Source organism: Gopherus evgoodei, chromosome 2 (assembly GCF_007399415.2).
Source record: "Gopherus evgoodei ecotype Sinaloan lineage chromosome 2, rGopEvg1_v1.p, whole genome shotgun sequence".
Lineage (NCBI taxonomy): Eukaryota > Metazoa > Chordata > Testudines > Testudinidae > Gopherus > Gopherus evgoodei.
In genome coordinates, this window is record NC_044323.1 from 203,996,380 (window position 1) to 204,023,989 (window position 27,610).

At 45.5% G+C, this 27,610-nt stretch overlaps 1 protein-coding gene across 6 annotated transcripts; it reads left to right on the forward strand.

The window, feature by feature from the left end:
• The first annotated feature begins 124 nt into the window (after positions 1 to 124).
• On the forward strand, positions 125 to 27,550 carry MPPE1 (metallophosphoesterase 1). Of its 6 annotated transcripts, XM_030552736.1 has the most exons (11): positions 127 to 446; positions 690 to 766; positions 5,643 to 6,032; positions 18,113 to 18,221; positions 19,279 to 19,382; positions 21,088 to 21,168; positions 23,275 to 23,383; positions 24,842 to 24,916; positions 25,026 to 25,148; positions 25,898 to 26,038; positions 27,139 to 27,550. In XM_030552736.1, exons 3-11 carry the CDS (start codon positions 5,752 to 5,754, stop codon positions 27,319 to 27,321), a joined length of 1,206 nt encoding a protein of 401 aa, XP_030408596.1. In that variant the 5' UTR covers positions 127 to 446; positions 690 to 766; positions 5,643 to 5,751; the 3' UTR covers positions 27,322 to 27,550. The 6 variants fall into 6 exon arrangements, with proteins under 6 accessions (XP_030408598.1, XP_030408596.1, XP_030408595.1 ...); XM_030552738.1 differs by having other exon boundaries at positions 125 to 766; positions 24,845 to 24,916; XM_030552735.1 differs by having other exon boundaries at positions 127 to 766.
• Positions 27,551 to 27,610: the final 60 nt, after the last annotated feature.

Sequence of the window (27,610 nt, forward strand, 5' to 3'; positions counted from 1 at the left end):
AAACATGGTGTGGATTTACTGTGGATCAATATACTACACCCAGTCTTCCTCAAAATAGCTTTTACAGTCGAAAAAGAGAGCAGGTACAGCTGTGAACGAGCATTTCAGCTATGATTGAAAACAGCCAACCAGAATTCAGCTGCAGCTGGCCAATGACAGAACCTCCGGGTTGAAGAGTAAAACAGCCAATCCGAATCAGTGTTTCATTTGGCTAGTAAGAGGAGGTGTCATGTTGCGTTCCTGGCTGTTAGTGCCAATTATGCTCGGCTGGTCTCGCGATGTCCTTTCAGTAGCAGCAAACCCGTAACCCAGAATTGTGTGCACGGATCAGACAACTGCAGCAGCCCTAAAGTCTGTAGCACGGTTTCTAGACTAGCAGCAGCCAGGAGCAGAAGCAGTGGCGCAAGGGGCATTGCAGAGAGGATCCGCCACCCCGTCTGTTGGGGGTATTGTTTTCTGCTATTGCTGGGGTCCTTTCGGTGGCAGTTCCACCTGACTTTTGGTTGTATTTTCCTGGATTATTGTTTGACTGAGGACTCGGCTCTTTCACCCGCCGCCCCCGTAGCTCTTTGCGTGCAGATGCATTATAGAAAGTTGTTTTGTAAAAAGTCTTTTAATGAAGAGAGAGGCTCCCGGAATGCGGTTGAATAATGGTTATGAAACTAGTATTTGCCTTTTTTTCTGTTAAGGATGGCGTGGATTTGTGAATGTGAAGGGTCTTGAAGTTTTTTGCCTTCCATCTTTTACGTGCATTGGTGCAACTCAGGTAACTTACTAACATTTTCTATTAAGTCATATAATACTTTGGCAGCCCTTTGATAGTTTGTGGTTCCCCCATAACAATCTGTACAGCAGGAAGTAAAGATGGAACCCTGGTATTAGAGATAGGTACGATTTGCACGGTAAATCTTTGTGTGTATGTATCTGCCTAACAAATGTTTCTGTTTTACACTTGTCTTTTCAATATGGAACATAAAACAAGATCCTGTGGTTTTATAATGCTGACCTTGATTAAAATGCTAGGTAAGAATGATGTTGAAACAAAGGTAACCCAGCCTCATTTGTAGCTTCACAGCTCAGTGAGTTTGTAAAGTGGCCAATGGCTTTTTTTTTTCCTCTTGAAGCAGATTAGAGGTTTTTCTGGAATTGTAGTTTACTTTTCCAGTCATCTAAGTATACTTTATTGACTTCTTCACAGATCTTTAGTTTCAGTGGTTCTGACATGGCATGTCCTGAATAAGGCCAGCAATGATGCTCTCAGAACCTTTCAGGATGGGGTCCCCAGTGAGAAATGTAAGCAGTGCGAAGAAAGACCTGACAGGCTGAAAGAATGAGTCCCCCCCCCCACTCTATTGGGGAGGTTTTTTTGTTCCTCCTTCTGAAATATCTGGTACTGGTCTCTGTCAGACACAGGGTACCAGATTGGACAGACCATTGATTTGCTTAATGTTAAGTATCAGAGGGTAGCCGTGTTAGTCTGGATCTGTAAAAGCAGCAAAGAATCCTGTGGCACCTTATAGACTAACAGAGGTTTTGGAGCATGAGCTTTCGTGGGTGAATACCCACTTCTTCAGATGCATGTAATGGAAATATCCAGGGGCAGGTATATATATGTGTGCTAGCAAGCAAGCTAGAGATAACGAGGTCAGTTCAATCAGGGAGGATGAGGCCCTGTTCTAGCAGTTGAGGTGTGAAAACCAAGAGAGGAGAAACTGGTTCTGTAATTGGCAAGCCATTCACAGTCTTTGTTCAATCCTGAGCTGATGGTGTCATCTGCAAATTTGACACCATCAGCTCAGGATTGAACAAAGACTGTGAATGGCTTGCCAATTACAGAACCAGTTTCTCCTCTCTTGGTTTTCACACCTCAACTGCTAGAACAGGGCCTCATCCTCCCTGATTGAACTGACCTCGTTATCTCTAGCTTGCTTGCTAGCACACATATATATACCTGCCCCTGGATATTTCCATTACATGCATCTGAAGAAGTGGGTATTCACCCACGAAAGCTCATGCTCCAAAACCTCTGTTAGTCTATAAGGTGCCACAGGATTCTTTGCTGCTTTTGCTTAATGTTGTAATTCCTGTGGTTCCTAAATTTAATTTGGGTGTAGGATGTTGGATTGCTGTTACAGTTCTTGTATCATAACCAAAGAATATAACTCTGCATTTTCTTCATAATATGGCGGCTGTTCCACAGGACAACTTGCGAGAGGTAATGACCCTATTCATAGTGTGAAGAAAGAGAGAAAATCAAGTTTTACCAGAGGTGACAATAAAAAAGAACAAAGAGGCTATTTAGCATGTACTTGTGTATGCATGGAGCTGTCTCATATATGTGGAAGCTATTTTCTTGCTCATAATCTATCCGTATGTAGTTGAATGAACAGAAAATGTGCATTTGCAGATTACTTTATTGTGGCTGTTTGAGTGTTTTCTATTGTCTGATGAGTGAGCAGTTGCTGCATTTTGAGGTTTTTGCCTTTGCATTATTTCCTGCACTTCTCTAAAGCACATAGCAAAGATTGACCCATTACTGTTAACATATTAAATGACATTGAAAAAGTGTAGTTCTTGTCCCAGACTGATGCCTGTTTGCTGTCTTGAAAAGATAATGTTTCTAAATATTGGTAACATTGACAAATCCATGTTTAAAAAGAGGTAACTTTGTGATCAGGTGTAGGCTTTCTTGAGAAAGTAAGATGCTTGTGGCATGTTGCCAACGTTAATTTTTTTTAAGGCAGGGACTTATTGAGAGGCTGCCTGGCCCACTGGTTTTAGAGCATTCGTAGTAGGAAGAGCTGAATTCTGTCCTGATTCTGTCATTGACTTTCTACTGACTTTGGTCAAGTCACTGACCCTTTCAAAAAAATGGCTTACTTTTTAGTTGTCCAGCGTATGGTCTGGTGTTCAGAAGTACTGATTACTCAGAATTCCAATAAAATCCTGCCAAAACATCTGAAAAATGGCTACAGGCATGTCAGACCGAGCCATGAAGGATTCCAAAATTAGTGTATACATTTGAAATGCCTTTGTTTCTGCATTTGGGTAATGGTGCTGACCTGCCTTTTTTCAAAATATTTCGATATCTATAGATAAAGTTTAATGTAAGTGCTAAGTATTACCATTATTTGTTGTCTCCTAATACTTCAGAGCATAGGAAAGCAAATAATGAATGTCCAGTTCTCATCTTTAAAAGAAAGTGTGCTTGATTTTTTTTATAGCTTTCCCATTAATATTGATTCAAATTTCCATTAATAAGTATTTAGAGAAACACTGTCACTTGTGCTCCTGTCCCAGTTAATACAATCTAAGTGGCTGTCTCTTAAAAGCAGGTGCATCAGGCATGTTGTGCTGTCTCTTAAGTGAAATCCGGGGATAGGCTGCACCTGGAGGACTAGGTATTTTGCTCTAAGGTTAACCTAGCAGCCTTCCTCTCCCATGGGACTGCAGTCCCTTCTTTTGCTATTTCTTGCAGGCACTTGCCCCAGAAAGAGAGTATTTTTTTCTGCAAATGATTGTAGAGGAGGTGGTATTTTGAAAGTACTGGCATTTCTTCTTCTAAACAGAAGGAGAGAACTCCCCCCAGATATCCAGGAAAAGGTCCACTCTCAGGCCTTTTTGGATTTTCCTTTACTGTTGTTAGTCTTGCATGCTGCCAGATCTCTCTGTCAGGATGGAGAATCCATTTGTTTTGGACTAGGGTTAAGACAGTTTGAAAAAGTAATTTCTAGAAGGAAAGACTTTTTGTGTCACCGAGACTTTGAAATCTCCTGAATTCCCCTTTAAAAACACTGTCGCCCCCAGAGATCTGTTCCTCCTTACTGCAAACCTCTAGTAGATTTCCTTGAGGGTGTGGTAAATTCATTTAATCTGTTAGGCTTTCACACAGTGAAATTAATTGAAGTCGGCAAATCATATTGAATTTAGAATCCTGTTGAATTCTGGTGACTGTGCCAGAAAGCAGTCACGCTGGCCATAGTGTGTTCTGGGATGATTTGAATGTGAATATATTGGGCTGCTCTCCCTTCCCATCTCAGTGCCTCCTATACATCATTATTATCTTATTAGTAGTAATAGAATATGTTACGCTTCAGGGGTGAGCTGTACCTTTGACCCCCTCACTCAGTCTCTCCATAGACAATGCTTCCAAATGACAGGCCAAGGCCTATATTTCTGGAATCCCACAGTCCAGCCCTCTGCTAGACAGGGTCCCCTGGTCACAGCATCCCAATTCACTAACCATGTGTCCTCAGCAGGGCCATTTGGGTTTTGGCCCCTGCTGCAGACTTCCCTCTGGGAGCCTGTGGCCAGTATGAAAGTGAAGTGACAGAATAGCCTCTTCAAAACAAAGTACCCATTTGCATGATGAAATTCAAGGACACTCGCTGGACAAATTTCCTTTCCTTGTTTTTGGTTTTCAGGCCTATTCTAGCAAAGGTTAAATAAAATGAAATAAAATTCTGCTCTTGCTTACACGTATGCTAACTTGCTTCAGTCCACTGGGACCATTCTCTTCTTCTAGCCCACAAACTAGTTTCAGCATTGAGTGGCTCAGAGCAATATAAGTGCTCTCTTTGGGCCCCTGTAACTGGAAGTGCACAGTTGTCTGACTCAGATAGTAGAGTATGTGTTCTAGGCCTTTCTTTGGTTTGCTGTGCCCATGTGGCAGCTTAGCTACAGAATGGTGTTAGGGAAAAATGTCATGATCTAGGCTGCAACCCAGTTCCACAATGTGATTTTATAACTCTGTTGTCCTATTCACACTGTAAATAATAAAACCATATTAGAAATATAACGTACAACTGTGGGCTGGCGCAGTTTGAGGTTTGTGTAGAAGAGTGCTATGCCAAACTCAGTACTGGAGAGTAGCAAGCAAATAACTGGTTCACTTTATTTTATTAATTTTGATTTCTATAGAATCTTTAAGATCTCAATAATTTTATGAGGAGTTTAGCTTTGGAGCAGCTCTGTGGGGAGAGAGGAAGTATGTTACCGAGGCAAAGAGACTTTGGGCTTGGCTACACTCACACTTTACAGCGCTGCAACTGGGGTGTGAAAAAACACCCCCCTGAGCGCTGCAAGATACAGCGCTGTAAAGCGTCAGTGTAATCAGGGCAGCAGCGCTACACCCGTAAGGGATGTGGTTTACATGCAGCGCTGGGAGAGCTCTCTCCCAGTGCTGCTGCTCTGACTACACTCACACTTAGCGCTGCCGCGGCAGCGCTTTGAAATTCCAAATGTAGCCATACTCTCAAAGTGAAATTTTTCCTGAGGTCAGTTTTTCCTGTGGTAGAGCCAGAAACTGTGGCTCTCAGCCCTCTATAGTCTTAACTACACACCTGTTCTTCTTCAGAATCAATTTACAATTAGAAGATTAGGGGAAGGAGAGGCGTGGTTTGAGTAGCCTGAGCTTGTAATAAAGGAAATCTGAAAATCCATCCTGGTCTTTATCTGGGAAAACAACTTTGTCACTGTGATTCTTGTTTTTAGTTACAGGGCTCCAAGGCTTTCAAAATAATGGTAGTAATATAATAGGAATTGGGATGTGACTTTTCATCTTGTAAATGAGCTGTACTTGATTATGAATGACTGGAACACTGGGCTTGTAAATATCTTTTTATTTTATATTGCATCTGCAGGGATTCTGTACCAATGTGGAGACCATATGAACCTCTGATTGGACCACACCATTTCCTGTTGTATGAAGGAGGGTGCTTTGCCCTTGGGGAACAACTTCTGTAGGCTGACATGTCAGTGATGAGATCCGACTTGGGCACCATGAAGATCCTTCACTTGAAGAAGAGAGGCTGTTTTCTGCTGAAGCTTTTGTGTCTGGTTGTCTTGATGTTAATCTTTTGTGAATTCTTAGTTTATTATGTGGTGATATTTCAGTGTCATTGGCCAGAAGTTAAAATAGAAGCTCTCAGGAGTAGCAGACAGTCTTCAGCTTCTGTCTTGAAGGCCATGTTTTTATCTGATACCCACCTGCTTGGTGAAATCAAAGGGCATTGGCTAGACAAATTAAGAAGGTGAGAACTGAATTTAGGGAACATGGTGTAACCAATTTTTTAAAGCTTTTCTTAGCATCCATGTATAAGCAGTAGTAAATGTAGTGGCATTTTGGGCAAGCAGCCACTCCAACTTCTGAGTTGCTTATCTGAAATTCGGGGGAAGAGAATAATGGAGGGTTAGGGAATTAGACTGTGTCTAATCAGTGCAGTGTCTGGCAGACCCTGGTAGCTAGTATTGCTGTTGCATTGTGCTGCCATAAGCTTCTGAGTGCATTGTCTGGATCAGAGAATCCTTTTCAGTTTATAATAACTTATAAATTATACAGTGCTTTACAAAAATGAAGTAATTAATCTCCACAACAGCCCTGCTAGTCAGGAATAGTATCCCTGTCTGCAGGGTGGGGGAATTGATAGTAACTCGTCCAGTGTCGCACTGAGGCCTGGTCTACAGTGGGGGGGAGGTGTCGATGTACGATATGCAACTTCAGCTACGGGAGTACCGTAGCTGAAGTATCCTATTCCGACTTACCTCCCGTCCTCACGGCGCAGGATTGATGTCCATGGCTCCCCCATCGACTCCGCTACCGCCACTCGCTCCGGGTGGAGTTCCGGAGTCGATGGGGAGCGCGTTCGAGGATCAGTATATCATGTCTAGATGAGACGCGATATATCGATCCCCGATAAATCGATCGCTACCCGCCGATACAGTGGGTAGTCTGGACGTACCCTGAGCCAGTGGCAGAGCCAGGACTACAATCAGGCTCTCCCAACCCCATGCCTAATCCACTAAACCACATTGCTTCCCTCTGGTGATCCATAGAGAAGCAGAACTTTGAAGAAAAGTGTCCATTTTTCCATGGCAGGAGCTATGTAACTGAGTGGCATCAAACTCAATCTCTACTGAACACTCTTCTCTTCTAATAACCATAACTGTACTTAAAGGAAGAATTGGGGAGAGTGAGTTCAAGCCCTGATAATAGACTTGGGTGAATCAGATGGGAGTCCCCCTTGCTCCACCCTCCTGAGAGGGAGAAACAGTGAATGCTTTTAGATGTAGTGTCCCTTCCTATGTGAGCTTGCATTGTCCAATTGTCCATTGCAGAAACTATCAGAAGCCTGCATCCCAAGAAAGGGGAAAAAATTCATAGGCAGGAGTTGTAGACCAAGCTGGATGAGCACGCATCTTAGAGAGGTGATTTAAAAAAAAAGAGAGCATACAAAGAATGGAAGATGGGAGGAATCAGCAAGGAAAGTTATCTTATTGAGGTCAGAACATGTAGGGAAAAAGTGAGAGAGGCCAAAAGCCATGTAGAGTTGGACCATGCAAAGGGAATTAAAACCAATAGTAAAAGGTTCTATAGCCATATAAATAAGAAGAAAACAAAGAAAGAAGAAGTGGGACTTAAAGCTAAACACTGAGGATGGAGTGGAGGTTAAGGATAATCTAGGTATGGCTAAACAAATACATTGACCCAGTCTTTAATGAGGTGCTTAGGGATAATGGTAGGATGACAAATAAGGAGGTAGATTTTCCCACATCTGAGGTGGAAGTCGAACTCAAACAGCTTAATGGGACTAAATCAGAGGGCTCAGATAATCTTCATCCAAGAATATTAAAGGAACTGGCACATGAAATTGCAAGCCCATTAGCAAGAATTTTTAATGAATTTGTAAACTCAGGTTATACTGTATGACTGGAGAATTGCTAACACAGTTCCTATTCTTAAGAAAGGAAATAAAAGTGATCCGGGTAACTACAGGCCTGTTAGTTTGACATCTGTAGTATGCAAGGTCTTAGAAAATCTTTTGAAGGAGAAAGTAGTTAAGTACATTGAAGACAATGGTAATTGGGACAAAATACAACATGGTTTTACAAAAGGTAGCTCATGCCAAACCAACCTGATCGCCTTCTTTGAAGCCCGGTGTTAGTACTGTTATACAAGGCACTGGTGAGACCTCATTCTGGTCTCCCGTGTTTAAGAAGGATGAATTCAAACTGGAACAGGTACAGAGAAGGGCTACTAGGATGACCCGAGGAATGGAAAAAAGATGGTTACTCACTTTTGTAACTGTTGTTCTTCGAGATGTGTTGCTCATATCCATTCCAATTAGGTGTGCGCGTGCCGCATGCATGTTCGTCGGAAGATTTTCTACCCTAGCAACACCCAGTGGGTCAGCTGGGCAGCCCCTGGCGTGGTGCCGTTATGGCACCGAATATATACCCCTGCCGACCCATCCGCTCCTCCGTTCCTTCTTGCCGGCTACTCCGACAGTGGGGAAGGAGGGAGGGTTTTGGAATGGATATGAGCAACACATCTCGAAGAACAACAGTTACAAAGGTGAGTAACTGTCTTTTCTTCTTCAAGTGCTTGCTCATATCCATTCCAATGAGGTGAATCCAAAGCTTTACCTAGGCGGTGGGGTCGGAGTGAGAAACTGCAGAATGCAAAACTGCTAAGCCGAAGGCTGCATCATCTCTGGATTGTTGCACCAGGGCATAATGGGAAGTAAAGGTGTGTACTGAAGACCACGTAGCTGCTTGACATATCTCCTGAATAGGTACTCGAGCTAAGAAGGCGGCCGACGAGGCCTGGGCCCTGGTAGAATGTGCGGTAATGTGACCCGGAGAGGTATGAGCTAGTTTGTAGCAAGTACGGATGCACACAGTTACCCAGGACGAAATCCTCTGAGAAGAGACGGGCTGACCATTCATCCGGTCTGCCACTGCAACAAAGAGTTGGGGCATTCTGCGGAAGGGCCTCGTACAGTCAATATAGAAGGCGAGCGCCCTACGGATGTCGAGCGAATATAACTGCTGCTCCCTACGAGATGTATGAGGTTTGGGAAAGAAGACCGGTAGGAATATGTCCTGGTTGAGATGAAAGGCCGAGACTACTTTAGGGAGGAATGCCGGATGTGGGCGTAGCTGCACCTTGTCCTTGTGGAACACCGTTTATGGTGGGTCGACCATCAGAGCCCGAAGCTCAGAGACTCTCCTAGCCAATGTAATAGCTACAAGGAAGGCTGTTTTCCATGATAAATATAGGAGTGAGCAGGTTGCCAGTGGCTCGAACGGGGGGGATGTAAGTCTCGTCAGAACTAAATTGAGGTCCCAGGAAGGGGCAGGGCGTCATACTAGGGGGTATAGACGCTCCAGGCCTTTGAGGAACCTCGAGACCATAGGGTGGGAGAAGACAGAGTAAGTACCTTCTCCGGGGTGGAAAGTAGAAATAGCCGCCAAGTGCACTCGCAGAGATGAGATAGTGAGGCCTTGTTGTTTTAGGTACCAGAGGTAGTCCAAAATAGTAGGGATAGGAACTTCCGCAGGTGCAACATTCTGCGTGTGACACCAGCAAGAAAACCATTTCCACTTGGCTAAGTAAGTAGACGGCATAGAAGGTTTCCTGCTACCCAGGAGTATCTCTTGCACTGGGGCAGAGCAGCGTAATTCTGATTGGGTTAACCATGCAGGAGCCACGCTGTTCGATGAAGGGATTGCAGGTCTGGGTGGAGAAGCCTGCCGTGGTCCTGCGTTATCAGATCCTGATGAAGAGGTAGGGGGATTGGGTTGGCTATCGAGTGGTTCAGCAACGTGGTGTATCAGTGTTGTCAGGGACACGCAGGGGCGATCAGGATCAGTCGAGCCCTGTCCCTGCGAAGCTTTACGAGAACCCTGTGCACCATCGGGAAAGATGGAAAGGCGTAAAGCAGGTGGTTCGCCCAAGAGATTAGGAAGGCATCCGATATTGAGCCCGGGGCGAGACCCTGGAAGGAGCAAAACCTCTGACACTTCCTGTTGTTGCGGGAAGCGAATAGGTCTATGTGGGGAAAGCCCCACTTCTGGAAGATGGAATGTACAATGTCCAGGTGGAGTGACCACTAGTGGGAGAGAGAGGATCTGCTGAGATGGTCTGCCAGTGTTCTGGACCCCTGGGAGGAAGGTCGCTACAAGGTCTATAGAGTGGGCTATACAAAATTCCCACAGTTGGATCGCCTCCTGACAAAGAGGGGAGGATTGAGTCACTCCTTGTTTGTTTATGTAGTGCATTGCTGTTGTGTTGTCCGTGAGTGCTAGAACACAATGACCCTGCAGATGATGTTGGAACGTCTGGCATGCGAGGCGAACAGCTCTCAGCTCCCGGACGTTTATGTACAATGCTAGCTCTTGAGATGACCAGAGGCCTTGCGTGCGACGATGGCCTAGGTGTGCCCCCCAGCCGAGAGACAATGCGTCCATCTTTAGGGATACTGAGGGCTGTCTTGGTTGGAACGGCATCCCTGCATACACCAGGGAAGATGTTAGCCACCAGTTGAGGGAGCCTAAGATGCTCTGAGGAACGGTGACGATCATGTCTATGGCGTCCCTGCCCGGGTGGTAAACTGAGGTGAGCCAGGTTTGAAGGGGACGCAGGCGTAGTTTGGCGTGCTTGGTTACGAGAGTGCACGCGGCCATGTGACCGAGAAGGCTGAGGCAGGTGCGGGCTGAGGTCGTCGGAAAAGTTTGGAGGCTTTCTATGACCGAAACTAGTGCCCGAAACTGGGGTAGTGGAAGGCAGGCTGTTGCGAGTGTGGAGTCTAGAATGGCCCCGATGAATTCTATTCTTTGAGTGGGCACTAGAGTAGACTTGTCTAGATTGATCATCAGGCCCAACCGCTCGAATAGGTCCGTGATGATAGCAACATGCCTGGTGACTTGAACCTCGGAGGTCCCGCAAATAAGCCAGTCATCTAGGTAAGGAAAGGTGTGTATATGCCAACGACTGAGGAAGGCGGCCACTACAGCCATGCACTTTGTAAACGTGCGGGGCGGTAGAGAGGCCAAACGGGAGGACCGCAAATTGAAAATGTTGGTTACGCACCATAAACCGTAGGTACCGTCTGTGCGGAGGGTAAATGGCGATGTGAAAGTATGTGTCCTTCATGTCGAGAGCAGCGTACCAGTCTCCGGCATCCAAGGATGGGATGATGGTCCCCAGGGACACCATGCGGAACTTCAGCTTCTTCAGAAAGACGTTGAGACCGCGTAGGTCCAGTATGGGTCGGAGACCCCCTTTCGCCTTGGGGGATTAGGAAATATCGGAAGTAAAATCCCTTGCCCCTGAACTCCTCCGGCACCTCCTCTATAGCTTCGATGGAGAGGAGCATACGAACCTCTTGCCAGAGGAATTGCTCGTGAGAGGGGTCCCTGAAAAGGGACGGGGAGGGAGGGTGGGGGGGAGGGGGCGAAACAAATTGGAGGCGATGTCCAAATTCCACCGTGCGTAGGACCCAACGATCTGAGGTTGATTGGGCCCACGCAGGGAGGAAGGAGGAAAGGCGGTTGGAAAACTGAAGAGGATCCTGGGGAAGGACTGGTGCTCTGCTCTCGGGCGCACCTTCAAAAGTTTGGTTTTGGTCCCTCAGATGGTTTGGCGGGACTGTTATTCTGGCCCTTTTGGGAACCCGATTGCCGTCTGCTGTTCCCGCGACCACGCCTCCTGCTAAAGTCTTGTCGTGGCTTGGGCTGGGGGTAAGGGCATTGAGGCTGGGTACGGAAGGACCTCCGCTGGGTTTGCAGAGTATGCATCCCAAGGGAACGCATGATGATGCGATTGTCTTTGAGACTCTGGAGTCTAGGGTCTGTTTTCTGAGAGAAAAGGCCCTGTCCATCAAATGGAAGGTCCTGAATAGTGTGTTGCAGTTCAGGAGGTAGGCCTGATACCTGCAAACACGATATTCTCCGCATTGTAATCCCCGAGGCCATGATTCTGGCCGCCGAATCAGCAGCGTCGAGTGAGGCCTGCAGAGAAGTCCGTGCCACTTTCTTCCCTTCCTCCAGAAGGGCTTGGAATTCCGGGCAGGAGTCCTGTGGGACCAGTTCAGCGAACTTACCCACCGATTGCCAGGTATTATAATTATACCTGCTGAGCAGGGCCTGTTGGTTAGCCACCCGCAGTTGGAGGCCTCCGGCGGAGTAAACTTTACGCCCCAGTAGATCCATCCTTCTAGCCTCCCGTGATTTCGGGGCAGGGGCTTGCTGGCCATGGCGCGCGCTCTCATTCACAGATTGAACAACCAGAGAGCATGGAGGAGGATGGGTATATAAGTATTCATACCCTTTAGAGGGTACCATGTATTTCCTTTCCACGCCTCTGGCCGTGGGAGGGATAGACGCCGGGGATTGCCAAATGGTATCTGCTTCGGCCTGGATGGAATGGATGAATGGCAGAGCCACGCGAGTTGGGGCATCCGCTGACAGTATGTCTATGACCGAGTCTTCCACTTCGGGGACTTCCTCCACCTGAAGGTTGATATTTAAGGCGACTCGCCGGAGAAGGTCCTGGTGGGCTCGGAGGTCGATCGGGGGTGGGCCCAATGTAGAAGTACCGGCTACTGCCTCGTCTGGCGGAGAGGAGGACGACAGACCCGACATGGTTGGCTCATTTCGTGACTCCTGTTCTGGAGGAGCATCAGGGTCCGGGAACACCTGAGGATCTGGCGCAAGAGCCGAGTCGTCCGTACCCACTGGAGGAGGGCAGCTAACAGTGGCCTCTGGTGCCCGATGTTCCGACGGGGTGGAATTAGATGGAACTGTGGGTTCGCCTTGGGCCTGGTGATAAGCCCAAGGCGTCCAGAAGGACCACTGAGGCGCTTGTTCCGTGCCCTGAGGCTTCTGGAGGACCCGGCTCTGCGTTTCTGAATCTCCATATGTGGCGCTATCAGCGTGTGAAGACTCAGATGGGTGCCGTGATGGCCATGGCGGAGCAGAGTGCACGTGAGGAGGAGCCCTGTGCATGGGGTACCGTATGTCATGCCTCACAGGAGAGTGGTACCGGGAGTCGTACCGGTGCTGAGAGATTGACCGGGACCTGCGACTGTCGCTGTGCCAGGAGGTCGACCGGGATCATGAAGCTCTACGGTGGGAGTGACTGCGGCATGAACGGTGCCGGGAGCTGGACACCGTCTGGAGTATTGGTCCAGAGAGCAGGATCTTGTACGGTACTGCGAGTACGACCGGTGCAGAGAAGGAGATGGGTACTGGGACTATGAGCGGCGTCGAGATCGGGACCGGTGGCAAGATCGGGGGCGCTGGCGAGACCTCGATCTCGAGTGGTGCCTGCTTGTGGCGTCGATGGAAGGTGGCCTGACTAGGGCAGGCTTCCCTGCTGATGCAATAACCCGCACTTGTGGTGCTGGGGATTGGGGCAGGGTGGGCTCCGTTAGGGCAATGAGTTCCCTTGCTGTCGAAAAGGTCTCTGGCGTGGTTGGAACAATAAGCTCGACCTCGGCGTGTGCCGGGGAGCTGTCATGTACCGGACTCGACAGCTCTTGCCTGGCCGGAATCAACGGTGCCGAGATTGCCGGTGCCATGGCAGTTGTTGGTGCCGGGCGACTCGGTTTTGGCTGCTGCTCAGACTGCGGTGTAGATATTGGAGCCGCAGGAGCTTTCACCTTTTTGGCACGCGGGGAGAGGGAGCGGTGCTGGCCTGGTGCCGGGGCATCTTGGCGGTGCAGGCGCTCTCCGGTGCCGACGAGGCACTTCTCTCTGGCGCAGACTGTGCGGCACTCGGTGCCGAAGACGGAGGAGTGAGGGCCACCTCCATTAGGAGCTGCTTAAGACGAAAGTCCCGCTCCTTTTTTGTCTGTGGCTTGAAGGACTTGCAAATCCGGCACTTATCTGTAAGATGGGATTCCCCCAGGCACTTTAGGCAGGAGTCGTGGGGGTCTCCCATTGGCATCGGCCGCCGGCAGGCCGAGCATGGTTTGAAGCCCGGTGAACCAGGCATGGGCCTGGGCACTGGGAGAGGGGAAAGGGCTAATCCCCAACCCTCTGAACTATATACACTAACTAGGTTTACAAAAGGTTATTAAAAGTGTTAACTACAACTATAAAACTATATACACAATAGTACTAGAACGAGTGAATAGCTAGGGAAGTGGAGATCAGCTAAGCTGCGCTCCACTGTTCCAACGACCGATATGGGCGGTAAGAAGGAACTGAGGAGCGGACGGGTCGGCAGGGGTATATATTCAGTGCCATAGCGGCACCACGCCAGGGGGCGCCCAGCCGACCCACCAGGTATTGCTAGGGTAGAAAATCTTCCGACGAACGTGCACGCGGCACGCGCACACACCTAATTGGAATGGATATGAGCAAGCACTCGAAGAAGAACCTGTCTTATGAAAGGAGACTCAAAGAGCTCGGCTTGTTTAGTCTAAACAAAAGAAGGCTGAGGGGAGATGTGATTGCTCTCTCTAAATATATCAGAGGGATAAATACCAGGGTGGGAGAGGAATTATTTAAGCTCAGTATCAATGTGGATACAAGAACAAATGGATATAAACTGGCTATCAGGAAGTTTAGACTTGAAATTAGATGAAGGTTTCAAGTGAAGTTCTGGAACAGCCTTCCAAGGGGAGCAGTGGGGGCAAAAGACATCTGGCTTCAAGACTAAGTTTGATAAGTTTATGGAGGGGATGGTATGATGGGATAGCCTAATTTTGGCAATTAATTGATCTTTGACTATTAGCGGTAGATATGCCCAATGGCCTGTGATGGGATGGGATCTGAGTTACTACAGAGAATTCTTTCTTGGTGTCTGACTGGTGAATCTTGCCCACATGCTCAGGGTTTAGCCGATCACAATATTTGGGGTCGGGAAGGAATTTTCCTTCAGGGCAGATTGGCAGAGGCCCTGGGGGTTTTTCGCTTTCCTCTGCAGCGTGGGGCACGTGTCACTCGCTGGAGGATTCTCTGCACCTTGAAGTCTTTAAACCATGATTTGATTACTTCAGTGGCTCAGACATAGGTTAGGGCAGTGGTCCCCAACGTGGTGCCCACGGGCGCCGTGGTGCCCGCTGGGGCATTTGTGTGCCTGCCTCGTGCCCAGCAGGGGACCTGCCAGGGACAGAGAACTGAGGCTGCGGGCGCGGTGTTCTCTGTTCCCGGCAGGTGCAGGGCCTGCCTAGTGCCCAGCAGGGGAGACAAGCGGCAGCCCTGCGCCTGCCAGGGACAGAGAACTCTGGGGCTGCAGACGCTGGTGTTCTTGGTCCCTGGCAGGTGTGGGGTGTCATGGTATAATTCCCCAATCTGAACCTTAGAGTCCAGCATGAATTCCTCTAAGCTTAATTACCAGCTTAGCTCTGATAAGCTGCCACCAACCAGGAATTCCAGTGCCTGGTACACTCTGGTCCCCCCAAAATCTTGCCCGGGGACCCCCAAGACCCAGACCCTCTGGATCTTAACACAAGGAAAGTAAACCCTTTCCCTCACCGTTGCCTCTCCCAGGCTTCCCCTCCCTGGGTTACCCTGGAAGATTATTGTGATTCAAACTCCTTGAATCACAACACAGAGAAATCAGGTTTGTTTCCCCCCCTTTCTCTCCCCCTCCCAGGCATTCCCTCCCTGGGCTATCCTGGAGAGAGAGACAGATTCAAGCTCCGTGAATCTAAACAAAGGGATTCCCCTTTCCCTCCTCCCTTCTTTCTCCCTGTCTCCCACCACTTTCCCGGTAATTACAGATAAGTCCCTTGAGCCTCAACAAGGGGAAAAAATCAAACAGGTCTTAAAAAGCAAAACTTTTAATAGAAAGAAAAAAAGTAAAAGTTGTCTCTGTAATTTAGATGGTAAAAGTTACAGGGTCTTTCGGCTTATAGACACTAGAGAGAAGCCTCCACCCAGCAAAAATACAATTTAAAATGCCTCGAGCAAACTACACATTTGCAAATACAGAAAACAATTAAAAGACTATAACCGCCTTTCTACTTAATACTCACTATTCTGAATATATAAGAGACTGTAGCAGGGAGATTGGCAAGAAACCTGGTTGCACGTCTAGTCCCTTTCAGGACCCAGAGAGAACAAACCAAAACCCAAAAAACACAAACAAAGGCTTCCCTCCACCGAGATTTGAAAGTATCTTGTTTCCTGATTGGTCCTCTGGTCAGGTGTTTTTAGTTCCATGTTTGTTAACCCTTTACAGGTAAAAGAGGCATTAACCCTTAACTATCTGTTTATGACACAGGCTGCAGCTTAAGCCGGAAAGAAACCGTGGCCCTGCGCCTGCCGGGGACAGAGAACCCTGGGAATGCAGGTGCTCGTGTTCTCGGTCCCCGGAAGGTGCGGGGCCCACCTAGTGCCCAGCAGAGAAGAGAATCTGGGGCCCCGTGCCTGCTGGAGACAGAGTACTCCAGGGCTGCGGGCACCGGTGTTCTCTGTCCTCGCGGCTTTTCTCCAGCTTCTCTCTGGATTCATATATTAAATATTTTTTTTGTATTATTTAACGTACAAATACAAAATAAGGCTTGAAAAATTGTTGGCGCCCGCCACGCTCTTCTGAATGTGTCACAAAAAGATTGGGGACCACTGGGTTAGGGATTTGTTGCATGAGTGGGTGGGTGAGTGTAGATGTGTGGACTCACCCCTGCGGCACCTCCTGCTGGTCTCTCAGGGAATTAGTTCTTTTACCAGCCAGGAGTACCCTCTGCAGGCCGATGATCCACCTGTCCTCTGGCCCCCGTCTCCCTCCCTGGAGCCCGGTGCCCTTGTACCTGGGGTGTTGTCCCCTAGCAGTAACTCCTCAGTCTTAGGATCTCCCCTCCCTGGGGAACCCCCACCCACTATTCCCACCTCACCTCAGTATAAGGCTACTGCCAGTCATTATCTTGCCCCACACCCTGGGGCAGACTGCAGTATCAGCCTACTCATCACCAGCAAGGTTGGGTTTGGACCTGCTGCCTTGGCCTACCCCTGGGCTGCCCCCTGCAACTGCCAGTACCTGTTGGCCTTATGCTAGGCCGCAGCCTGGGGCTTTCCAGGCTGGAGCTCCCCAGCTCCTCAGCCTTTCCCCAGTCCTGCTTCACTCAGGTACCGTCTCTAGTTCCTTGTAGCCAGGCCCTTCTCCCTCTACAGGCAGAGGGAGACTGTTGTCTAACTCGGCTTCTCTGCCTTTATAGGGCCAGCTGAGTCTGTTTGGGGCATGGCCTCATCTGCAGCCACTTCCCCCAATCAGCCCAGCCTTTTAGAGCTGCTTTCTCCAGCCACAGCCCCCTCCCAGGGCTGGTTTAAGCCCTTTAGGGCAGGAGCAGGGTTGTGCAGGAGATCAGACTAGATGATCATAATGGTTCCTTCTGACCTTAAAGCCTATGACTCTAATTAGATGAACTGATAGACTTCCTTATTTATTTTACTTCAGCACTGGAAATTTCATGTGATATTAAGACATCTTATAACACTTTCAGTTCTGCACTCAACCTAGAGAAAAAGCTATTACTAATAGAACTACGAAATACAGGTAGTTATTACATATCAGTATAGGACAGGGATCACATGATATAGTAGTGTAAGTCTAGAATATTTCTGCCAAATTCACTGGTGTTAATGTTTATAATCCAGAGCAGAATCTGGCTTATTCTATGTCCCAGCAGAACCTTGCTCAGATCACTGCTGGATGAAATGTACTAAAGAAAGGCTCATCCGTAGGGGACTCAAAAGAGTGGCTTGATCTTGTATAGCAAAGTTGCTGGCTTACCTATGCACACTAGTGTCAGCTCTATCAACTACCATTTTGACACAATTCATTATAAGGTTTTAACGAAATGGAAATTTGTTACCCGTGTCTATCAAATAGCAGTATAGTAATTTACTCATTTTAAATTGGCTTATCTGGAGGTTTAATTTGTGTCACTGGTTAGATGATTTGTAATGATGTTTCAGTATCCAGTGTGGGGGTTTGTTCTGAGCAATCAAAACCTTTTGCTGCAGGAACAGATGCAGTCGGTCAAGTGTGTGTGATTAGTCAACTTACTTCCACTGAGCAGTTTTTACATACTTTGAAAATAATAACCCATTAACTTGTGATAAAAGGTTAGTATCAGCACTTCATGTCTGGTGTTCCCATGAGCTGGTGCTGATCATGGTTTTTGATGGTAAGGGGGAGCAGGGAGGTAGCCCAGGAGCTGGTGTTAAACCTGACGTTTAAAATCTAGCTGGGTTTCAGAGTAGCTCTTTCAGTCTTTGAGAGTCTGCTTCACTGTCCTGTCAGGCAAGACCTTGTTTAATCAGAGTAAAGGATCAGGCAGTTAAGAAAGTCTATTGATTTGATGCTTCGCTTTCTTAGGGAATGGCAAATGGAGAGAGCCTTCCAAACTGCCTTGTCGTTACTGGAGCCAGATATTGTTTTCATCCTAGGAGACGTCTTTGATGAAGGAAAGTGGAGCTCCTCCCAGGTAAAAGGTCCACATCTACTGGTTTTTAGTGTCAGAAAATGCTGAACTGCTTTAAAAGAAATGTGGTTTCCTGGAAATAAGTGGCATGCAGAGCAAGCCAGGCTTTATTTGATTTTCCTCTTCCACAATTGATGTATTGCAGATTTGTAGGCCGTGACTCTATAATTTCTAGTGTAGTGTGACATAGTCACTGCAAGGCAGTTGCACTCCGGTGTGAGTGGAGGGTATGTATGGGCACAAATAAGATCAGGCAGTAAGCATAGTCTTTTGCAATGAGTTGGTCTCCAGCTCCCTACAGTGCAAGGTTAAGGTAGGAGGTGAATGTGCATGTCTGGGGAGATACGAGTTAAATGGGGTCCTCCTCATGCTTATGAAGTACTGAGGCTGTGAAAAGGGGTTAGGAGTGGTGCTTCCTAACGATAATCTGGGGAGTAGTATGGAAAAGAGATAACATTTATAAATGTTTGTGGCCACCACTATGATGCTAGGTGTGAACACTGACAGGCTATTAGCATGAGTGGCCGACTGTCCAAACTTTAGAATGGCAAATGACTAACCCAGCCTTTTACTTTAAAAGGCATTATTGGCCTTCTGAAACCCAAAGAAGTGCATTGCCTACTGTATTAAAGCTGTTGGCAAATGAATTTTGCAAATATAAACAACGGAATCAGTCAGGCCTGTGCATTACTGGGTATTAGTGTTTGGGGCTCTGACCTTCCTGATAGCTGGTCAGAAAGTTGTATTTGTGTCCTGAATTCTAAAGCCAGTTCATTGTTGTTGCAATATTAATGACACTAATAGCTGTTTTAATATTGTCCATATTCCAGTCTTAGAGGATATACAATGGATGCTGCTCTCGTCTTGGCAGTGGTAGTTTCCAGTGGGTTGACTACAAACTGAAATTTGGTGATTCTCTCAGGACTTGATTTTTCCAATAGCTTCTTTCTCCTCTCCCCAACCTAAACACACACAACATGAAAATGTCAAGGTGATAGCCTACTGCTAAATCCTTTCATAGTTGTCTTCAACATCATTAGTTTTTACAATTTTCCTGCAGGCCTGGGCAGATGATGTCAGGCGGTTTCAGAAAATGTTCCGACATCCAGTTCGCACTGAGCTAATGGTGGTTGTTGGCAACCATGACATTGGCTTTCATTATGAGTAAGTATTTCAGAAAAATTCAGTGCACTGTCAGGTATGAAATGTCAGGATGTAAACAGTAACTCAGTTTTGCCAGCCTCAAGAGATCGAATAACATCAGATTGGCCCCAAAGTCAAATGTTGGTTTTTAGTCTGACTTTTGACTTTAACGCCTCTCTATTCCTCTGCCAGTATGTGTGAGACGTTCAGGTTGAAGAGTCAACCTTTAATACACGCTTCTCTCTGGCTGCTCAGATGGAGCTCCCGCTTCCTCTCCCTCAACCCCTAAGATAGGGCAACTGCCATCCATTTTCTATTACTGTCTTACTTTCTCTCCTGCTGGATGAGGGCTATACACTGGAACTGGAAAATGAACATCCAAGAACAACAAAATACTCTTCTTATGTATCAAGTCTTCCTATTAAGGATTTATGTGAGCTGAAAGATCTTTACATATACTAATGTCTTTACAGCATCTCCCACCTAGCTAATTACTGCAAAACGGCGTGCAGAGCTATCTGTATCTCAGTGCGGTAATGATAAAGACAGTCCTTATTTTTTTAAATAATTCACATTGAAAGCATTTCAAAAATAATTTTAAAATCAGACTTTGTTTGCATAACTTTGATCAGCTACATTAATAGATCAATTATCCAATAATTTACAGTAAGTTCACCTTGGATTTGTCTGCCCTGGACCTGGCAGCACCTGTTCTCTGACCCCCCGGAGGAGTGGCTGCTGTGTAGCTTTTTCCTGACTTCTTCCCTCCACCTACATCTCAAGCACTGACCTGGCAATGGGTTTGTGTGTAGTTGGAGAAAAGCTGCTGCTGGGTCCACAGCAGAGCAAGTACTGGGGTGGGGTTGGGTGTAATGCTGTTGGGCCTCAGACTCAACAGTAGCTTTTTCCTGACTCCTTCCCTCCACCTACATCTTTCTCTATGTCCTGCTGTCCCAGGACTCTCTCTTTGCTACCACTGAGATAGTGCCAATCCATACATGAAGGCAGGGCTCAATGGCAAGGGCAGATCTGTTTTTCTCAGTTCCAGAGGCTCTCACTTGAGCTCTGCCTGCGTGACCAGCCCTGAAAATTGTGTGAAAGGAGTGGCCGCTTGGGTCTTTGTGAGAGTACCTCCTACAGGTTCCAAAATCCCATGACTCACCATTAATTCACAGGATTTGGCAGTACTAACTGTTGGCTTCCATGTGAGTCAGGCTTTTTTTTTATTATTTAGGCTTTTGTCTTCAACCATCAGTTAAGATGGGCTGGGTTGCATTTTTAGAGCCAGACCTTGGGTGTAGCTCATGTGCACAGAGTGAGAGTTAGGAGTGCACTGTAAAGGTGGCTTCAAGGTCACATCATGGTCAGGCTGCTGCTATAACTCATGCTGTGCTGCAGTGACCCAAAAATGCAGCCAAGCTATTGTGGATATTCTGCCCCATTCCCTACTCTCAGCATCAGAGAGGGTAATTTTGCATCTGTTGTATTTCACATTGTGTTTGTATTGGGGGCAATACTCCCTGGCTTGGTTATGCTTGCTCTGGGGCTAGAATAGACTGAGAGAGGCTGTATCCATCCCATGGAGAATCTCAGTTTTAAGGTCTAATCTGGATCATGGAGCAGTACCTGTTAGGGAATTGACATTTAAATTCGTAACACAACTATATAAAATTACTTATAATGGCAAGTTTCTGAGCATCATACTGCTTTTGTCTTTTAAACACAGAATGACTACTTACAAGTTAAAACGGTTTGCAAAAGTTTTCAACTTCACCTCAGGAAAGCTAATAACCCGGAAGGGGGTAAAGTGAGTATAATTTTTGCCAACATTTTGAGCTTTTTCATTGTTTGTTTTTTTAAACTTTTATTTTCCTGAACCCATTGTAGTGTGTTCTCATGAATATTTGTTAAACATAAAACATTATTTACTCCCAAGAAACTTTTTTATAAATACTGTAAAGCTGTGGTCTCCAATCTTTTTATGCACAAGATCACTTTCTGAATTGAAGATCAACCCAGGATCTGCCCCGCCCCACTCACTCTATTTCCCCCTCCCTCCCTTGCTCTCTTTCCCCCACCTTCACTGGGCTGGGGCAGGAGGTTGGGATGCGGGAGGGGTTTGGAATGTGGGAGGGGGCTCCGGTCTGAAAGACATCAGAATTTTTTTTGTCAGATAAAGTGGAGGGAAATACATTGTACTCATCTACACTCTGACTTATATTCTGACCACGTATATTAATTCACAAGAATGTAGGAAATAAAGGCTACAAATGTATAACTTAATTTTTTAAACATTAAGCGAGTATTCTAATCAGGCTGGAAGTGCTATATCACCCATGAAAGAAAGTGTGCTTCATGCAGGTTTATGAGAAAATAGACCCCCAGCTTAACACAACCATGTATTACTCAAGTCTGTGACCCTAAACACACATTTCAGCTAACATTCTTAAAATAGTCATTAAACAGGGACTAACATCCTCTCCTTACTCCAGACTCTGTGTATAGTACTCAGTTGACCATCTGCTCGTTGAAATGAGTTTGCCTTATTAATACTGCTTGTTGTACTAGTGTTCTAGAACACATTTACCAAATAGCTATTTAGTGAAAAATGTTGGCAGCAATTTAAGATCTGCTTTTTGCCAGCAACCCTTCCATGATGGAATCTAGCTCACTTTTGTATATAAGCACATGACTGTTCCCTCCTCCTGCGTGCTGAGCTGTGAAATGTCCTTTCTCTGTGGGCTAGCAGGCTGGCCTAATATAAAAATAAGTGCCTATTTATGCTTGTGACAGGTAAGAGCCTAGTAGCAAGAAAAATTAAGTTTATTTAAAAGCTACAACGAAGATAGAGTTAGGTAAGTACAGTGAAAGCTTCTCTACCCTGCTTTGCCAGAGACGCATGGTTAAGTGAGAGATGCTTCTCTTTAGGTGTGAATCAAACTAAGGGCTTGCCTATGCAGTGCCAGAAGGCTGTGTTGTGCTGTAATTGCCCTGCATCTTGCACCCTCTACAGGGCATGTTAAGAGTGTTTTACAGATCACACCCCTCCGGTGCACTTTGCTGGTAACCTGTACACAAGGTCCAGGTTCATTTGTGGGGCCTTCCCTGGGCAGAGGCTGCCAAATGCAGTATAGCTTTGCTTTAACATTGCTCACAAGGTCTCTCTGGCTTCTGAGATACAAGTGCCAAAGTAACTTCTCACCTTCATATTTCAATGTTATGGATTATTGCACTGCTAGAGGATATAATTTTAAACAGTGCCTCACAAATTACGTGGATATCAGATTCATCACAGCATCTAAACTTTGCTATGCAACCCGACTGACTAGATTGGTGTCTAACAATGGATGATCATGGAAAGCTGTGGTAGCATACAGTATCAGTATTTGAGAGATACGGCTAGTGCAGCCATTCTCCAACTGTGGGTTGGGACCCCAAAGTGACCAGGGTTGCCAGGGCTGGCTTAGACTTCCTGGGGTCCAGGGTGGAAGCCTGAGCCCCACCACCCACGGCCGAAGCCAAAGTCTGAGGGCTTCAGCCCTGCATGGTGAGGCTCAGGTTGCAGGACCTCTGCCTGAGGGGCTGAAGCCCTTGAGCTTCAGCTTTGGCCCCTGTCCAGACCAGTGGGTCTTGGGCAGGCTCAGGCTTCGGTCCCTTCTCCTGGGGCTGTGAAGTAATTTTTGTTGGCGGAAGGGGGTCATGGTGCAATGAAGTTTGAGAACGCCGAGTGTCTAGTGTGTGGTCTGGGCACAGTTGTTATTGAATTTAGTTCATACACTGACTTTTTTCTGAATTATGAACTTGTTTGCTTTTTTTTTTTTTTTTTTTTTAAAGAAGGGCTTCATCTCTCACCACTAGTGCCTGGAGACCTAACAGTTGTCTTTTCCCCCATTCCCTCTCTGTTCTCCCCCAGCTTTGTCATGGTGAACAGTGTTGCCCTGGAAGGTGATGGGTGCACTGTCTGCAGCAGGGCAGAGGCAAAGCTCATGAAGCTTTCTCATAAACTGAATTGCTCCCAACAGGTAAGAGTCCAATAGTCCATTCACTGTAACTGCAGAGTTGGAGTTGCAGTTATAGTCAGGCTGGAAGTCAGATTCTTCTCCTTCGAAAAAATCGATCTCTCTAGTTTGTGTTTTGTTCTTCCTCTCATAGTGCTCTGGCCTTGTCTCCTTGATCATTCTTACCTCCATATTCACAGTGGATTTCAGTGTGCATGTTGCTGACTCCCCCTGCCCCAGTCTTTCTGCTAACTTCAGAAAGACTGGGGCACAGGTCTTCAATCTTGTCTGGTCTGTTATCTCTCCGTCAGCATGTAATATCATTTACGCTGGTCTCTGATCTTGTAAGGGAGCCTGCATAGTCTAATGGCTAGGAAGTCTGGAGACCTGGACTTTGTTCCTCACTTTGCCACTGACCTGCAAGTCACTTCATCTCAGTTTCCCCATCTGTAAAACTGTTAATGGTTATTCTCCTTTGTAAAGCACTTTGTGATCTAAGTATTATTCTTACATGGACAGGGCCTTTTTCTATCTACCTTTTGCCTGTCATGTCTCCTCCTAACCTGAGCTCTCATGCGGCTTTTCAAATGTACTCTTTTTAAACACTCCTCCATCTTGACCAAATTAATTTGTGAATTTACCTTAATTTCCTTCCACTACATCAATACAATTTTTCTTAAGTAAAAAGCGTATCAAACTACCCCATTTCCTCTTTCCCTTCTTAATGGAAACCTTTGCATCCTTGATGGTGAATTTTACATTCATCCCATATCTTCTGGATCTGCAGACTTGCATGTTGCTATTATCTGTCCAACGCTGTCTCTGAATAGTACTAATTTGATTCCCACAACTGCTGAAATCTTCAAGCATGCTTTCATATCCTCTTGCCTTCAGTGTAGCTATTCCAGTTCTCTATGGTTCAGCATGTTCTGTAAAGCGTTGCTGCCACCTTCTGATATATACAGAGAGTGCAATTGCATCCATGGCCTCCTCATAAAATTTCACTAGCAACTTGTTCATTAAAGTCCAGTTCTAATTGGCAGTCTTGATTTTTAAAACACTTCATGAACAGAAGCCTGAAGCGAGTTCACGTAGTTCCATCCTCTTCTCTATCCCTTCACAATCTGACCTCTGTGAGATGTGCTCTGAATCATCTGCCATTTGGAACAGACTTCCTACACAGCACCAGCTCTCTTCAAATCATCCCATCATACAGCTTTTCTCCCTTACCTATACCTCTTAATTTCTATCCTCTGATTTTACTCTGTAAGGTCTCATATGATTAGTTTCTCTGATAGACACTGTAAACAAGTACTTTGCAATAATCCTTATACAATACTAGTTGTTGTGTTGTTTTTTTTGAGGAAAATATCTTACATGGTCTTCAATTTTGCATTTCTGTCCTGACCCTCCAAGCATGTAATAAATACAGAACTAGTGCTGCACAGACACAATTATGTTTGTCAGGCTTGATTTTATTAGCAGGAACAGAATCATTCCAACAAAAGATGCAGCGGTGTGGAACAGCTTCCAGCTTCAGAACCAATCCTTTTACAGGTGTGTTGGGGATTAGGTGGGCAGGATTTCACCATTTCAGCATATTTATCAACATTTTATAAAAGGCTGCATTAGCTAACAACTGGCTCTTGCTTTGAATCCCTGTCAGCATTACCCTCTTTACAGAAGAAGTGACGCTGAATGTACCGGAGAAGATTCTGCTCTTCCAGAGGAAAAGAATACCCCGTTTAAAGAAAAGTATGATGTACTTTCTAGAGAGGCTTCACAAAAGGTTTGGTAATTTAACAACTTTATTTAATATCACAGTAACTTTACAGCGCTTCCTGAAATCCTTAATTATGTATATAATATTGGAAAAAGCAAATGCTAGCTGAGATAAGCTGAACACACAGCTTCTCCTGGTTTAGTGAGGCCTGGGGGAGACTGCTCATAGACCTGCTGGGCTGTACATGATAAGTCCAGGGACACTCAGTCTGCTGCAGAGCATTTATGCTCAGTGTAGCATTTTGTACTATAGGGGTAACCCATTTTTAGTAGGACTAATAGAAAAAGTCACTGATCTTGTCCAGCACTCGAAAAACATTACTTTCACTGACTTACTGATGATAAACAGAACATTCCCAATAAATTAAATGGGCAACTGAGATTTTTCCTACAGCAGAAATGTATGTGCTCAAGTCTGAGGGCAGATCACCTCCAGATCAGTGCTACTCTTCATTTAAGACCCAGGTTTTCTATTTGTGGTGCTAAAGACTTGATACTAAGTGTTGTTCAAATTCATAAACTACCACCCTGTTTTTGTGACAAAGGTCAGCTAGGGCGATTTACTATTAAAATATAAATGTTGTATTAGTGGAAGACATGAGGATTTCACAAAATACTCTGCAAAAATAGTAGCCCAAGTAGTAATATGGAAGGAGAGCCCGTTGGAAGCAAAACTAGATATTAAACTGTGTGATGACTAAACATAAATTCAAATTAACTTTTCATGTTTGTAATTTTGTACTGTTTCCACTATAGTTGTTATGGTGGTTTCATCCCCGTTTGATTCTGAGCGGCCATACCCACAGTGCATGTGAAGTGTTGCATAATGGGAAGATTCCAGAAATCAGTGTCCCATCATTTAGCTGGAGGAACAGAAACAACCCTAGTTTCATCATGGTAAATTTAAAGATTTTTATTTTTGTCAGGTAACTTTCATAAATATAAATCAACATGGCAATCAGCTATTTATTAAACTGCTGCTACCTGTTTGTTTTGTTTAAAAAGGCAGAACACCCACTCACTCTCCCTCAAAACCCAACATTTACTTAATACACTGCATCCACTTTATAAAGCACATGAGGAGAGCCACACAGGTTGTGTGGTACAAGGAAGTGCTATTAAAGGTGTAGTTTGTATATTTGTAAAAAGCATGTGTAACAGAGTTTCTTATAAAGAGGGTGCAGGGTAAACTATTGACTTGTTAAAAAAAAAAAAATCAGTACCATGCACTGAACAGTAGAAAGGCTAGTTTTGCTTGGCTGATTTATCTACTATGAAAATAAGACCATATCTATCTCAGATTTCTACATGGCTTTCTTGCCTGTCAGACTTACCCACTAACCACTTCAGAGAGGGCAAGTTTTCATTTGTCTTCTCATAATCTGCCTCATTAGTTTCAATTCACACGTTTTCTAATTTCACTTAGAATGTTGGTTAAGCTCCATCAGATAGTTCCAATGTACACTTTCTTGTTTAATATGTACCACATAGAGATGGAGAAAACAATCAGTTCTACAATAATTCAAGTTTTTGAAAAGTTCTGTTTTAAATAGCAAAACCTACAATCACTTTGTTTACTTTTCAGCATCTTGTGGCATGGGGAAAAGAAACTCAAATCTCATTACTCTTTGGTTTACACTCTTTAGTCCATAGACAACAACATAAGTCCCTTCTCAATCCATGTATTTTATTTAACAGTTGGCATGTTTCTTTTGCTAAGTGTAGTCCTGCTTTTACCAGCTGCTACCTATCCAATCAAGTGCTTGTGCCTATTCTATTTTCCTTAAAAGTGGTTGCTCTCAAACCATGCACATTACCTCTGCAGCATGTCTAGTCTCCAGTGCTATAGGGTGTGGACTGACTGCATGGCATTGGTACTATATTAGTCCAGGTTCTGCAACCTAATGTAGAACTTAAACATCACAGCTGTTTTTGATGGAGACTATACCTAACCTCTTAGCAACAGCATGATGGTCTATCTATCTTTTCTTTTTCAGGGCAGCATAACACCAACTGACTTCTCCCTCTACAAGTGTTTCCTTCCACTTGAGAGCAGAGTTACTACTATATACTGTATAGCAGGGGCTCTACTTGGGCTACTGATACTAGCTCATCTTCAACTTTTCAATCCACCTTTTTATTTTGCTCAGCACTTAATCAGAAAGCATAAAGCAGTATGAAGAGCCAGACATCTGCATTCAGTTACTGAAATACCAAAGCTGAGAACAGTCAAACATCAGACTATATTCATGCCAGCAAATGACCTAATTGGATTGTTAATCCGAAGGCAGGTCGCATTTACACATACCATAGAAATCCTACACAGTTGATATGACTACTATAGGATAAATAATTAACTAAAATGAACTGTTTTCATGCTGTACAAAAATACAGTATTCTACAATCAAATGAGTCCATTTCCTTGCTATAATTTTTTGTATCAAATATGTATACTAAAAGTTTGTAACT